At 44.8% G+C, this 15,470-nt stretch overlaps 1 protein-coding gene across 1 annotated transcript; it reads right to left on the bottom strand.

Moving 5' to 3' along the window:
• Positions 1-3,361: 3,361 nt before the first annotated feature.
• LOC107137145 (b(0,+)-type amino acid transporter 1-like) lies at positions 3,362-11,506 on the bottom strand. Its single transcript, XM_015479492.2, has 6 exons — positions 10,748-11,506; positions 7,406-7,539; positions 7,100-7,229; positions 6,037-6,161; positions 4,832-4,919; positions 3,362-4,313 (listed from the first exon to the last, which is right to left on the bottom strand). Exons 1-6 carry the CDS (start codon positions 11,504-11,506, stop codon positions 4,083-4,085), a joined length of 1,467 nt encoding a protein of 488 aa, XP_015334978.1. The 3' UTR covers positions 3,362-4,082.
• Positions 11,507-15,470: the final 3,964 nt, after the last annotated feature.

Below are 15,470 nucleotides of genomic sequence, written 5' to 3' on the forward strand. Positions count from 1 at the left end.
GTCACAATAAGTTCCACCATTACATAAAATTGTAATGCACCAATAAAAAATATGAGAAAAAAAAAGAATTGAGTGCTTAAGATTCAGGAAAAAAAAAAGAATTGAGTGCTTCTGAATCAGAAAATCCAGACTTTCCCCCCAAACATAAACATCCAGATGCTGATGGATCACTGTTTTACTCTAAGAGGTGAGCCAGCACCTGCCCCAGATAGTTTCTAGTACTTTGTCACTTGGGGTATAGGTAGGACTCCTGTACCTTGTCCTCAAGACTCAGAACATTGTTTCCAGTCTAAAAACAAGGACAATGATACTTCCTAAGGTCATCTGTGACCTTATGGAAAAGAAAGAACTATGATGACCATGACCTTGGAGGAACAAGAAAGTGCTACCTACTAATTTGCTGAGACATCTCAGTTTCCCATTTGGGACCACTCCCCACTACTCTCTTGGGGGCTACAGAGGCACCTAAGGCAGAATGGGTGTGCTGGGAAAGGTCAAGGGAGATGAAGCTGCCCGCCCAGAACCTGTGCAGTGTTCTTTTCTCCACCATCACAGCAAGACTGAGAGCCAAAAAGCAGTTTGTTTGGGAAAAGATGAAAAGATTGAGTCACAAAGTGAAATTCTGTCCAACTAAGGGTAGGACCCAGGGCCCAGTCTGTGCCTGGTTCTGTTTTCCACTTGTGGGCAAGCATACACTGACAGCTGGAGGGACCCTGCTTAAGACTTGAAAGATGTCCCTCCTTAGAGAAAATTCTCAGGACAGGATCTTGGAGCTGGGGCTATGGGGGAAGATGGGTATGGGCATCCAGCTTAAAAACATAAATGTGATTCATTCAACAGATGTTTCATTATTTTGACCCACCAAACTTTATTGATTAGCAGGGAGTCCAAGACCATGATGGAAACCGAGAGATATACAGACACATCTAAGAATGGACCCCGACCCTCACCAAACCCAAAAATGAGTGGGGAATATGACTCACTACCAAACAAGTCAGACTCATCAAGACTCATGAAAAACATAGAAAGTTTGGTAGCAGCCCAAAGGAGGAAAGGACCAATTCCCTCCCAAACTTTCTTGGTGGACTTACAGCCTAATTCTTGGCCTCGTATGACAGGAGCTAGGTAGTACAGCCTCCCTTGCAATTTTCTTTTCTCTACAGCAGACTGTCTTGCTGAAAGAAGGAACATGAGAATTTTCTTAGAATTTCACTGGCAGTAATGTCCTTGGGAATGGCACTAATCAAGAATTCACAATTCAGAAGTGTGATAGAACAGAAAATAAATATTTGGGTTTTGTCCTCAGTTGCTGGCACATGGTTAAAACCCTTGGAATCTCTGCAGTGATAAGAGTGTCTTTTGTATGCTAATAAGATGACAGACATTGTCAGCGAGTCCAAGGTATGATTATAAGGTTGGAACTTTTCAGCTCTATCACAATTTCTGGGGTGGGAAGAGTGGCTGGAGATTGAGTTCAAGCTCCAATAGAGAAGATTTAATCAGCCACACCTACCTAATGAAACCTCCATAGAAATCCCTACATGACAGGATTTGGAGAGTTTCCAGATTGGTGAACACATCCAGGTGCTGTGAGGAAGGTACAACAGAAAAGAACATGGAAGCTCCACCCCATCACCCATACCTTATGCATAACTTCCATTTTGCTGTCCCTAAATCAAATGTTTTATAATAAACTGGCAATATAAATAAAGTGGTTTCTCAAGTCCTGTGAGTCATTCTGCTACCAAACCCAGAATCGGAGCCTCATTCCATGGAAAAATCAAATGTATGAGAGATGAGTACTGGGGAGAAAGAAAGGCTTTAATGAGTGACCAAGGGATGGAGAAGAAGGAGTTTTGCTCATAAATCAGCTTCTCAATTTTAGGGCATTGAGAGGTTACAAAGGATAGGAATAATGAATGAGAGAGAGAAGCTAATAAAGGGGTAGAATATTTGTGTCTAATTCCTATTCTGAGCATAGGCGGAGATCTTCCATGATCTGGTGTTTCTGGTCATAGAGGCTGGTAAGTATCTTTAACCTTAAAGGGAATGGAAAGAGAGAACTAGGCAAATCTAGGTTAAAATTAACCCTTTATTATAGTTTTGAACAAAATGCATCTCAATGTTTAATAGGTCTACAATCAGAGCTGAGAAGAATCTGACATGAAAGTTAAGGAATCAAAGGAGACGTACACAATGTTAAGACAAAGAAGCAAAGTCTTGCCTGTTCCAACCACCTATGGGACATCTGTAGGCCCAAGCGAAGTTCTCAGTTAAAGTAGTTCTCAGGTCCCTGAAGAGTAACCTAGGCAACTGTTATCATCAGAACCCACACATCAGAGGTGTTATCTACGGGAAAACTAGTGGGGGACTAATAATGTATTTCCCACCTGTTACCTCCAAAATTAGTAATTTTTAAGTCAAGTAAGAGCAAGTGTTGCTAGAGGGTTTACTTAGGTTTTTCCTCAGTAACAATACTAGCAAATTAATCCAACTGGCCCGGGGGTTATAGGACCCTATCATGTCAGAAGTGTGGGTAGCCTGGGGACCCAATGCTTATTACTAGTGTCTGAAGTGAGGGCAGTCTTGTGGGACTGAAACCTAAACCTGTAGTCTGTGCTAATAGGACTTTGCACATGCTAGACATAGTGTCAACATTGAATTCAATTGAATTGTTAGACTTCCAGTCGGTGTCAAAGAAATGGAGAATTAGTTGATGTGATGAAGCAGACTCACAGGGTGTGGCCTGAATTTGTTGTGGCTTTTTCTTGCCATTTGCAGGCTGTTCAGGTCCAGTTTTCAGGAATGGAGAAGCTGAATGGAATTCTCTGCCCCCATCCTTTGAATCCACTCCCCAGATGAACTAAGGGCTGCACTCTCAGCCTGATTCTAGTCACCATATCATTCCTTCTTCCCCAACTTCTCCCCCATATCGACAGATATCTCTGATCCCTTGCCTCTATTTAGTCCTGTAGCCATATTAGTCTTCTGGGGGCTAATCTAGTCCCTCATTTTTTTCTTCTAAAAATTTAACCCAAAGTTGATAACCCTTCCTTGCCACAGTCTGGCTGGGCACAATTCACGAGCCATTTATCAAGCAGAAAGGAACTTTATTTTTAGAACACACAGCCGCACCACAGGAGTTCTTCAGGATTTCCCTCAATGCCCAACTGCCACCACCCGGCTTCCCAGGAGCCTCTCAACCCCCCACTCCTCCTGGCTGGGTTGCATGGGCGGAGCCAAAAGAGTCCCCCAATGAGCAGCTCCGTGGTCTGAAAGGGCGGGGAAACAGACCAATGAGCATCACTGCAGAGGAGCCAATCAGCTGGAAGTTTGCTGGGGCCCCTTGGCTGTGGCTCTCAACACTTCCTTCCCAGTAAGATACTATCTTAAGGTATCAGATTGTCTTAGAAATTAATAAGTCAGGCAAGGCTTGGGGATAAAGCTCAATGGAAGGGTGCTTGTCTAGCATGTGCAAAGCCCTAAGTTGATCCCCACCGCAGCACTGGAAAGGAGAGAGAGAGAAAGGGAGAAAGGAAAGGAAAAGAAAGAAAAAATCTCAGAGAGGACCATTGGATGGCAGTCGGACCACAAAACAGGAATCAGAACTAGAAAACCCTAAGGGACAAGGCTGCTACACTTTTGAATTTCCACCTCCACTCCCAACCCAAGTCTTCAGGGGCCCATTTCTCAACATATCTCAGTGTGTATCTCCTCATTCTTCTTGTCACAGTGGCTTTCTCTACTTCTCTGACCATACAATGGAAGAAGGTCCTAGGATATACAATTCTTCAGCTCAAGTCACCACCAGAGGATGAACAGAACCACAGAATTCTCATGTCAAAATCCCAAAGAAAAAAATAATGATCAAATGACTGATGGCCTATGTGGCTGTGTTGAAGGAGCAGATCTTAGAGAAGGAGGGCGCTGCCTGATGAATAACCCAAAACTCAACAGCAACTGTGTTATAGCACTTAAGAGCTTACCAGAATTCTGCATGGTCAACTTACAGAGAACCTAAAATGGCCACCTGTATGAGGTCTGCAGCAAACAGGGCATGCAGAACCTGTCCAATTCCTCAGTCAATGATTTTTAGTAGTTGGAGCAACTTCCAGAAGCAGCTGCAAATGTAAGGTGGCCATCTGCAAACACCTGGGCTGGCACTGGAAGTAGATAAACAGGAAATACACCAGGAAGCCACTGAGCAGGAACAGGAAGACATATAGGAACTCCATCTGGGGATTGTCGATGATGGGCACCAGGACCAGGCCGAGAGAAGCCAGGAGCATGATGACAGGGATGAAAGTGGGAACCTGCAATGGGCAGAAAGTGGGCATTTGGCCCCTGAGAACTGAGTGATGAAGGGGGGCCTGGAAGGTGATGTGTGTTCTCTGTCTCTGTCCCTCCTGCCTGCCTTCCTCTTGCTCCCACAGGCCACTAGCTCTTCTTCCCCAGTCCCTGCCACAACACCACAACTGGGCTAGCAGGGTAACTGTGAGGCTGCAAGGAACATTTTAGGTAGCAAAGGCTTGAGGTGCAGAATGAACCTTTCTGTGCTATGTGAAACCAAATGTATACATATATCCTCTGCATTTGTGTCCCAGTGTTCTCCCTCAGGGTCCTCCAGAGGAGAAATGGGTCCCTAGCAGAATCAATGCCTTGGTATCTAGTTGGTCCTCCCTCTGTTCCCCCTCCAAAATTCTCTACCAAATAATGATAGTGGCAACCTCTTATATTCTTCCTCTGGGCCTTAATGAAATTGTGGCCCAAAGGTCTACCTTATGTGGGAGCCAAGGGTCAGAAAAGCCCTATGTCTATTTCCAATGACTACCTTGTAAGTTCGGGGAAGGTTCTTCATCTTAATCCTCATGTATAGGAGACAACTGAAAGTGGTTCCATAGGTGATCCAGGATAGGATGCTGCAAGGAAAAGTCTAGATCAGGATTTCCCTGATGGGCTCTGACTGGATCAGGAAGAAATGTTCAAAGAGAAGGAGTGTTTGTATTTTTAGAAAGTACAGCCTGGTGGGAATCTCAAAAAAACCCATGCTCTCTGCAGGGTCCAGCACATTCATAGGAGAGTCCCCCTCCCAACCAACCTTTCCCCTAGAGTTAGTGACATTCTCTGTCACATTCCCCAATTTCCACCTGAACAGTGCCCCCAATACTCACTATGTGTTTGATTTTATTCTCACCATATAACGGCTTTATTCTTTCTCATGGGGAAAAGATAAAAGGAAAAAAGCCTGTCTGTTACTTAGTGTTCTTAAAGAGAGTCACATCAAGTTCTGTGTGTTCTGTTCCAGATTAATTAAAAAGCAAAGAATGAGAACATGTAATGCCTGAAAAATTACTGAAAACTCTCTTTGTACCCAGACATTATCATTGCCTGCTGGTTACGTGTCTGCCTACTGACTATGCTTCAAATGAGTTCATGAAATTACAGGTGGATATCACAACAGCTTATGGCTTCTGTCCCGGGGGAAATAGTAAGGTCAGTGTAGGTCTGCCCTGAGTTCGATAGAAGTTATGTTGGTCCAGAATGCAGACCAGATTATAGAAGGAAAATCATGCCAAGTCCAAGGGCTACAAGTAATGTTAATGATGCCCAAATATGCCTTAATATTATCTTAATATCAGAGTAAAGGAACAAGTAAAAAAGAAAAAATGACAAAGCACGAGCCTTTGTCTGTCTCTGGATGAAACATTCAACTTATTGAATTTTGGGAGAATGAACAAGAGAAGAGAGAGCCATATTTAATTTTGGAAACTGGATAAAAGGGGCTGAAATATATGAGCACAGAAGGGTCCCTGAGCCTTGTGTACGTGTGCTTGTTTACACCCATGCATGTGTGTGAGTGTGTACACATGGAACTCAAGAAGTCTGCATGCAGTTGTTACATACATGTGCATGTGTAAGTAGATGCAGATAGGGGCTCCAGGAAAGCACATACACGTTTCTATATCTGTGCACACATGTTAGTATACACACATAGGGGAATACAGATACCCAACCTGGGAGAACAGTTTCACTTGCCTCATTAAGTTCACAATGATGCTGAAGTTTCCTGGGATGACCAAGACCAAAGCCACGGCCATGGTGAACATCAGGGCTGGAGCTGGTGTGAGGCGACGCACATGAACCATGGACAGAAATCCAGGCTGGGAAGCAGAGTCAGGTGTCAGGCAGGCCCCAGGAGAGCCACAGCGGGTGTCCCTTTCCCAGACAAGCATGCTCTGGACACTGGTGTGCCTAACCTAACAGCCACTGATCATTATGGCTTCCCAGGTTTGGTCTCTGTGATTTACTTGGAGTGACCAGGTACAAGGAGGAAAATGTAGAGCAGGTATGGATGGATCATGGGAGGAATCTTAGATTATTTTGAAAGACTGGAATACTGCCTATCAAATATACAGTCTTTCTTTCTCCATCTCTGCAGGAGGAATACAGTTCCCCATCCATTGATGTGAGCCAGGCCATATCACTGGCTTTTGGCCAATAAAATGTGACCAGGTCTAAGTATATTTGCACAGTTTGTCTCAGTCTCTTGAATCCCTGACACTTGCTCTAGGCAAAAAAAAAAAAAAAAAAAAAAATGCTCCAGAAGCCACTACTGCTTTGGCCTGCATCCCTGAGATAAAAGCAGACTTGGTCCAGTGCAAGAAGAGTGACACATGAGCAACAACCAAATGTCATAGCCAGCCCCTGGGATTTAAGGTCATCTGCTATTCAATACTATTATTAGAATGGAAGCTAACACAGAGACAAAAAAACTCTGGGGGAAAGGTCATTATATGCCCTCTGTGCCTCATCCTGTGGCCTCTGTACCTTTGTCATACACAAACATCCTTATCACTGACACCCTTCACCCTGCACTACCAGGACCGTGATAGCCCTGCACCTGAAAGTAAAGGGATTGAATCAAAGCTGACTGGTATGCAATTCTGAGTCCTGCTCTCAAAAGAAAAGAGGGCCAAGTTTACTGGGGAGTCCTGGTTTGGGCCAAATGTTAAGCTCCAGGCAGGAGAGAGTTGGCAGACCTTCCAGCAGCCCTCCTGCAGCACTCATCACCTTGCCTGGTCCCAGACCCATCTCTCACCATGTGGCCTTCTCTTGCAGCCACATAGCACACACGGCTGCCACTGAAGAATATCCCATTGACAGAACCAAATGTTGAGAGTGCAACAGCCAAAGGCACCATCCAGGCCCAGGACCCCAGAACTTGGTTCCTAGGACAACAGAGGGGAACTCTGTCAGCAACCTGGAAGAAGGTTACAAAGCCCCATGCAGAAATGAAGCAAACAGTATGTTCAAAGGCAAGTTCAAATACACACCAAGTGCCAAACTTCCTCCATCCTGGAACCTCTGTGGGGTGCCCAAGGGACACAGCAAGTGACTCACTTACCCCCAGCTCACAGCCACAGCATCAGAGGAGAGGATCTCACTGGATGACAGCACTAGCAGGTAACTGATGTTGACCAGGACATACAGACTAGTGACCAGAGGGATGGCGATCATCAATGCACACACCAGGTTCTGCTGCAGAGTCAGGAAGGGGAGGGCATATGTTAGCCAGTGAGGTCTTTCTGGACACCAGTGCTGAGCTTGTCCGACTGTAGGGCATTGTGCCAGGTCCTGAGGGATGAGAGTCAGATGCAGCTCCTCCATGAGCCCACAATCCCCATGGGACAGGCACACATTTAGGAAGATAGGCTGGGGGCCTCATGAGGCACTGGGCAAAGATCCTAGTCAGGCATGGTGGTACAGAGGGGTTGCTGGGGTCGGGGAGAGACAAAAGCATCACCAAAGCGTCCAAAATAAGGAGGACCTTATGCTGGGCTCTACTTGCATAGAAGAGATTCAAGCAGGTGGAAAGGAGAGAGAATCTAGGCAGGGCAACCATGGTAGCCAACTACAGAGAAGAAGACAGGAAAGTTAAAGATCCTAGTCAGGCATGGTGATACACACCCATAATCCTACAGACTCAGGAGACTGAGGCAGAAGGATCACAAGTTCAACGCCGGCCTCAGAAACTTAGCGAAGCCCTAAGCAACTTAGTGAGACCCTGTCTCAAAAAGGGCTGGGGATGTGGCTCAGCAGTTAAGCACCCCTGGGTTTGATCCTGGGTTTAAAAAAAAAAAAAAAAAAAAAGATCTCATGAGTCTGTTTTGCACTAGATAGAATCCTCCCCTAATTAAGCATCTGCCACTGATTAGCATATCTTCTCCTCTTCAGCTTTTTTTTTTTTTTACAAAAAAGGCAATTTCTAGACCTCTCTGCCAAGGTTGAGGTCAGCCAGCAGAAAACCTTGAAGGTAGGGATGGAAGAGTGAGCCTGAGGACATTGAGGATGGAGCTATCATCTCAGGACCAATTTCAGGTCCCCAAGGCTGGCCTCAGTAATGAAACTCTCCTCACTCCTCCTTGTTTTTCCTTAGGACACAACATGCCCTCCCCTTTCTGGCCTCCAGATTCATTTTCATATTGCTTTTATGGAACTATGTAGGCACAAAACACATTGCACCTTTGAGGCAATGGATCTTCATATGGTGCAGGTCCTTTCTCAGGTCCCTTACAGCTCTAAAACCTGGGAATCTGGGCATAAAAAGAAATTGCCCCAACTACAGCATGAGCATTCTAGTCAATTCTTATCACCCCAGTGCTGCAACCTGATTGTGCCTAGGTCTAGACAAGGCCACCTGTAGCAAAGGTGATCCAGGATTGTCCCTCCCCTTGTGGGAGGCCCTCAACAAGGTGAGCACCCAGCATGTATGACTTACCCTCACACATAGTAAGAGGCAAGGAGCCTGGTATGCTTTTACACTTGACCTCTCCCTGGGCAGTCTTCCAACAAGGAATGAACTGTGATAATGTCAGAGCCCTGAGGTGTGGCCTGGATAGGATTCTGGCCAAGATATCACAAGAGCAGTCAGATCTCCAGATTTCATGCTCAGGTACCTTAATTCTTCATACAAATCCCTGGGAATCTGAACCTAATGCTATCTTATTGGGGAGAAAAAGTATGAAACTAACAAAGATTCTCCTAATATGTGCTTTAGAGGGCCAAGTTAGAGTTAGAGCAGAATCTCAAATGCTAGCATTCAGAAGACCTGCTTAGATTTTTGTTTTTAAAAACATTCATCAAAAATGTTCTGAGCCAGGCACAGAGGCACACGCCTGTAATCCCAACAGCTCTGGAGACTGAGACAGAATTGTGAGTTTAAAGCCAGCTTCAACAACATCAAGGCACTAAGCAACCCAGTGACACCTTGTCTCTAAATAAAATACAAAATAGGGCTCGGGATGTGGCTCAGTGGTCGAGTGCTCCCAGTAAAAAAAAAAAAAAGAAGAAGAAGAAGAAGAAGAAGGAAGAAATGCTCTGATATAGCAGGGATCAGCAGACTATGACTATGGACCAAATCCAGCCTGCCATATGGTTTTGTTAATAAAGTTTTGTTTGAATACAGCCAAATTCCTTTGTTTTCCTGTGGCTGTTTCCATACTACCACAACAGGATTCAGTAGTTGTGACAGAAACTGTATGACCCACAGAGTCTAAGATCTCAAATTTCTGATTCTAATCCCTACTGTAAGCATGGGAGCTTGTCTTACCCATCCTTAGGCCCTGTACCATTTCCCCAGCTCAGCTCTGAGCCCAAGACCTGGATTCAGAGAAAGGCTACTATCGTTGATATGAAGGAGTCAATCCATGAATGCCTCTGTTCTGAAGCCCTCTGCCCATCTCAGAGCCAGCCTGACCACATGCTATCGGTTCCCCTAAGAGCTACAACTGTACAGCTGTTTAAGGCACTCAGAGCCCAAGCTTTCTCCATGGGTCATGGCAACACTGATACCTGAGAGCCATCTGAGGAGGCAAAACAGCTAAAATGGCTTCATTTTACAGGCAAAGAACTGAAGTACAAGAAATTATATGCAAAAATAAAACTTAAGTCCAAGGTTTTTCTCTGTTTCCCCAACACACACACACACTCTCTCTCCCCTTGGACTTGGGTCTCCAAGATCTTCTTCTCCCAAATTTCCTTCAAGAGAGCCTTGCCAAGACTCAGAAAGTTGCAGTGGCCTCTGAGCCAGCCCAGTGGACCCAGGGCAAAAGCTTTGAAGTTCTCATTCTGTGAGAATTTAAAACCCCTTCAAGGGAAAAAGAAACCAAACAAATAGCATCCTCAGAAAATAGATGTAGAACAAAAACTTAACATCCACAGTACCCAAACATCCAAATGCTCCGAGTCCTGAGGTGCCCTGAAGGACTAATCAGTTCCAGGTTCATGAGTGGTGTGAGCAGGCAGGACTGGCTTGTTCTCTTGTCCCAAAATATGCTATAGCCAGTAGTGTTTCCCAGGTTTCAGATACTATGAATTATCTGCTACAATGTGCTGGAAAGAACAATTCAGGAAATATTGACCATCAAGCATGACCTCTTCCTAGCAATTTGAAGTCAAAATAATGTCCCCTCTAAATCTCAGTTTTCCCATGTGAAAAATGGGTGATAATGCCTACCTCACAGGTAGGAAGATGAGACCCTGGGTATCATAAAGTTCTCTGCTTTCTTGAGAGGTCATTATTTAGACAGTGAATTGAGCATTCAAGTCTCACAAGTGCAGGATGGAAACCCTTATTTCTGGCTGGGTTATTTGTGAATTTGGACACCCCAAATTTAAATAATCAGAACTTAAGTAGTTGGAGCTGTCAATTCAGAGATTTACCCTCAGAGTGGCAACATGGACTCACCTGTGGATTCTTAAGTTCCTCCAACATATAGTTGATGCTATTCCAGCCTTCAAAGGACCACAGCCCCTGGTAGAAAGCCATGCCAATGCGCCCTGCCTGCTGTGTTGTGTTGTGGAAGGCAGACAGAAGGAATTCTGTACGGGCATGGCCCTGGACTAGCACCACAACCCCACCCACCACAATGACCAGCAATGAGAACACTTTGGCAGCTGTGCATACATTGGTCAGCATGGTGGCCAGCCGGGAGCTCCAGAAGTTGACCAGCATCAGCAGCAGAATGCAAGAGGCAGCCACACTCTTGACTACAGCCTGGGGAACTGAGGGGCAGCCAGGGTAAAAGGGAGCCAGTGCATACTCAGCAAAACTGAGAGAGATGGCAGCCATGGAGGCTGGTCTGCCCACGAGCACAAATATATAGACGTCCAGGAAGGCTGGCAAGGAGCCAAATGTCCGCAAGATGTAGACATACTCTCCCCCAGATTCAGGAACCAGGGCACTTAGTTCAGCATAGCACAGGGCACCCAGCATTGCCAGGAGACCACAGAGTGCCCAGATCACAAGACTGGCCCCAGGGCTGCCCGTGTAGACCAAGACCCCCTGTGGAGACATGAAGATGCCAGAGCCAATCATACAGCCAGCAACCAGGGACACAGCGCTCCACAGACCCATCTCCCTCCTCAGCAGAAGTCCCCGTGCTCCACTGCCCAACTCTTGCCCTGCCACCTGAACACTGCCATTTTTTTCCTTACGTCTCTCCATCTCAGAACTTCAACAGACACTACCACCGTAGTGATGAGAGGGCACTCACATTGGTGAGAGGCCACAGCTCTGGTACTTATTTATAGGCTTCCTGAAGGAGTTAATGATTATAGCACTGGAGAGCATCTGAGCCAGCGTTCAAAGAGCCAGGGTGTGGTTTAGAAGGAGCTGATCCAGGCAGCACCTGTCTGACTGGGACCCCCCAGACAGGCAGTCTGCAGGAGCTGCTTGCCAAACAGTCCAGCAGAGCAGAAGAAGTCAAGGAAAGAGAGGTTTTAATGGAAACCTCTGTTGCTGGCTGAGGGTGTAGCTCAGTGGTAGAGCACTTGCCTAGCTAGCATGGGGAAGAGCCTGGGTTCCATCCCTCGTACTTCAAAAAGGAAAAGACATAAAAGAAATCTGTTTCCAGTTCCACAGCAATACGTGGTGAACCACTCTCAGAGAACTGCTCTGTACCCAAGAGCAGCTGAACAGCTGCACATCAATCAGGAGCCTAAGGCATTCTTAGGACAGTTTTCTCAACCAATTTATCAGGAAACATAGTTTCCAATACAGACACCCTATAATGAAAACAGCATGAACCTTTCCTTAAAAAAGAACCAAGATGGCCAAAGGAGAGGATCAAGATAGTCCAGGACAGAGCTTGTCCCTAGCAAGAAGGGAGGAAATGTTTAAGGTGCAGGTCCTGGGATGAGATGGTTGAATTCAAATTCTGGGTCTAGGACCGCACAGTTGTGTGACCTTGGACAAGATCTCTGAACTCCACCTTACTCACCTGTCAAATTATATTAATAATAATTCCTACCACATGAAATTGCTCTAAGGATTATAACATGTCCCATTTGAAGTAACTAAAATTGTATAAAATGCCTAGTGAGCTGTACTTCAGTTAGCCATTACTAAGAGTTTTATTAGTGCATCTAGTGGGGGGAGGGTTGATTAGAAGACTAGAGAACTTATATATTTATATATATATAATATTAAATTATATATTTAACACTAAAATTTGTTAATCTAAAAATAATGTTCTTTTCAGGTTAGAGTATGTAACTATTGTATGGATCAACTTTTTATTTTTAAAATATTAGATAATAAACCAGGTGTGGTGGCACATGCCTATAATCCCAGTGACTTAGGAGCCTGAGGCAGAAGGATCACATGTTTGAGGCCAGCCTCAGCAATTTAGCAAGGTCCTGTTTCAAAATAAAATCTAAAAAGGGATAGGGATGTAGCTCAGTGGTAAAGCACCCCTTGGTTCAATCCCCAGTACCAAAATAATAATAATAATAAATAGACTATTTACTAATATTGTGATAGAAGGGCCACTGGAACTCACCATCACTGTGAGAGTAGAGATATGACATCCAAAGAAGCACAGAGATACTTGCAGTCTTCTGACAGGTTGGTCTAGCTCAAGCCAGCCACATGGACTACTTGGATCTCATGCACATATACAATTATTAAAGCTCTTCACAGATGCAAGGGGCGTCACTGCCACAGTTCCTGGGATGCCCATCCTCACCTCCCACCTCTGTTCCAGTGAAGATTATGGACATAGGTCCTCCAGGAAATGTGAAGCCATTTTCTCTGGAAAATCCCTGGAGAGGGAGCCCCCCAGTATTCCTGCTCAGCTGGAAGAAGAAGAGGAAAAATAAGTAGATGAGAGAAAAGCAGGTAGAAAAACTGGAAAGAAAGAAGATTAAAAGAGAGAGAGAGGGAGAGTCCTGAAGGCATAAGAAAGAGCCTTCCTAGCAGTATCCACTGGTGAGATTTAACCTACTATTATATAACTAAGACATCAACTTTTCAAACTCTCCTTCTTCCAGGGCTGTTGTTGGCAGATGTTGTGGAAGTTAGACAATTGCAGAATTTGAGAACAGTCCACAAGATTATCCACACCTCTGACACCAGTTGCAAGTTTAGGTGACCCAAGACCATACTTGGGTTCCATAACGTACTAAAGGACCTACAGAACCCACTGAAAGCTTTCATACACATGGTTATGGCCTATTACACCTAGGGAATGTGGGTTAAAATTACCCAAGGGAGTAAGTACATAGAGCAGATTCCAGGAGGGTTCCAAACAGATCTTCCACTTGTCCTCTCCCACAGAGTCAGTGTGATCCGCTCAGAAGCAATGTGTGACAACACATACATGATTTTCCAGCTTATAGGAGCCTGGGTGTCCAGAGTCTTTATTGAAGTTGAGCTTCTATCATTAGGCATGGTTGATTGCTCACATGGCTAATCTCAGTCTCCAGTCCCCAAGAAGGGACTTTATGACCCAGATCCTCACCCCAAATCACATCATTGCTATTTGGTGACCCAAGATCCCCAGGCAAATAAAGACACTTCTGTCAAGAATGACATTTCAAAGTCTTTAGAGATTACCTTCCAGAAGCTGAAAGCAAGTTCCAGACCTCTCTTTGGGCCAGGTTAAATTCTTTTTTATTTATTTATTTTTTGTTGTAGTTGAACACAATACCTTTATTTCACTTATTTATTTTTATGTGATGCTGAGGATCAAACCCAGGTTCTCGCACGTGCAAGGTGAACACTCTACCTGCTGAGCCACAACCCCAGCCCCAGGTTAAATTCTTTACTGTACAGGTATAGAAGAACCTGTGGCCTAAAGAACATTATGAGAACATAGTAAAGATTTTCATTGTTGTTTTGGGGATGGAACCCAGGGCTTCATGCATGCTAAGCATATTCTCTACCACTGATCTACACCCCCAGCTCCTAAAAATTATTGTAATCACTCATTTTGTCATGCAGTATAATTAAAGAGGAAGGTTCAAAATACCAGGCTTGGAGAGAAGCAGGTCTTCTCTCCCCAACTTTGTGACATACTTTGTCATCTCAATATGGAACTTCACGTACCCATATTCCCAGAGATGATCAAAGTGGAATCACATAACAGGGTCACATCTTCTTAGTACTCAAAGCTGACTGAGTCCCCTGAAACCTCACCTAAAAATAGAACCTGAAGCATGTAAATCTTTACTTTAAGGAGATGGGTCCTCCCTATGAAGCCCAGAGTGCCCCCAAACTTCTGACCTCAAGGAATCCTTGGGGAAGTAAGAATTTCTGAATCACTGGGATTATAGTGGCATGCCACTGTGCCTACCTATTGGGGGCCCTCCTTTATACAAGATTGGCTACAATAGGAAACTCCAAAAAGTCTGCCACTCCCTGAAAACAACAAAGTGTGTGTATGTGTGTGTGTGTGTGAGAGAGAGAGAGAGAGAGATATCCTGGGAATTGAACCCAGAGATGGTGAAATTGGACCACCAGCTGGTAAATAAAGATGGTTCCATCTCCTGCTTTTTAAGATTGACTTGGTGATTTATTGCAATCTTACCATAACATTTTCCTTCTTCAAAGCCTCTGTGGTGGCTTTACAGACATGAGCCACACCAAATTGGAATTACAGGCATAGCCATATCAGATGTTCTCTCACAGGTGGGCTCAAATTGGTCATCGCAGGAGGTCAAGACCCTTGCAAAGCAAACAGCTCCCACAATTAGAGAGGGAGGGTACCTCACTCTGCATCAGAGGATCTGGGACTCTTGTGTGCCTGAGAGTCACAGCCTTGACTCTGGTGATCATCTCGCTGAGGCCTCCAAAACGTTATGGTGAGATTGCAATAAATCACTAAGTCAATCTCTTTTTTTAAAGGATTTTTTAAATATTATTTTTTTAGTTGTAGTTGGACACAATAACTTTATTTATTTGTTTTTATGTGGTGCTGAGGATCAAACTCAGGGCCTCGCACATGCTAGGTGAGCAATATGCCACTGAGCCACAACCCCAGCCCCAATCACCAAGTCAATCTTAAAAACAGGAGACAGAACCATCTTTATTCACCCAGCTGGTGGGCCAAGGGGCAGGCTGCAAGTCTATACCCTTTGACACCATCTAAGGACTAGAGTACACCTTTATAGTCCAAAACCACATTAAT

Source organism: Marmota marmota, unplaced genomic scaffold, assembly GCF_001458135.2.
Source record: "Marmota marmota marmota unplaced genomic scaffold, marMar, whole genome shotgun sequence".
NCBI classification, from domain to species: Eukaryota; Metazoa; Chordata; class Mammalia; order Rodentia; family Sciuridae; genus Marmota; species Marmota marmota.

Bases quoted from the DNA above. Each gene is read 5' to 3' on its own strand.
- LOC107137145 (XM_015479492.2), bottom strand. From the start codon at position 11,506: ATGGAGAGACGTAAGGAAAAAAATGGCAGTGTTCAGGTGGCAGGGCAA. The intron at 7,540-10,747 runs GTGAGTCCATGT...CTGACTCTGCAG, and splicing joins AGGAACTTAAGAATCCACAG to CAGAACCTGGTGTGTGCATT. The intron at 6,162-7,099 runs GTGAGAGATGGG...TCTGCTTCCCAG, and splicing joins CTGCAAGAGAAGGCCACATG to CCTGGATTTCTGTCCATGGT.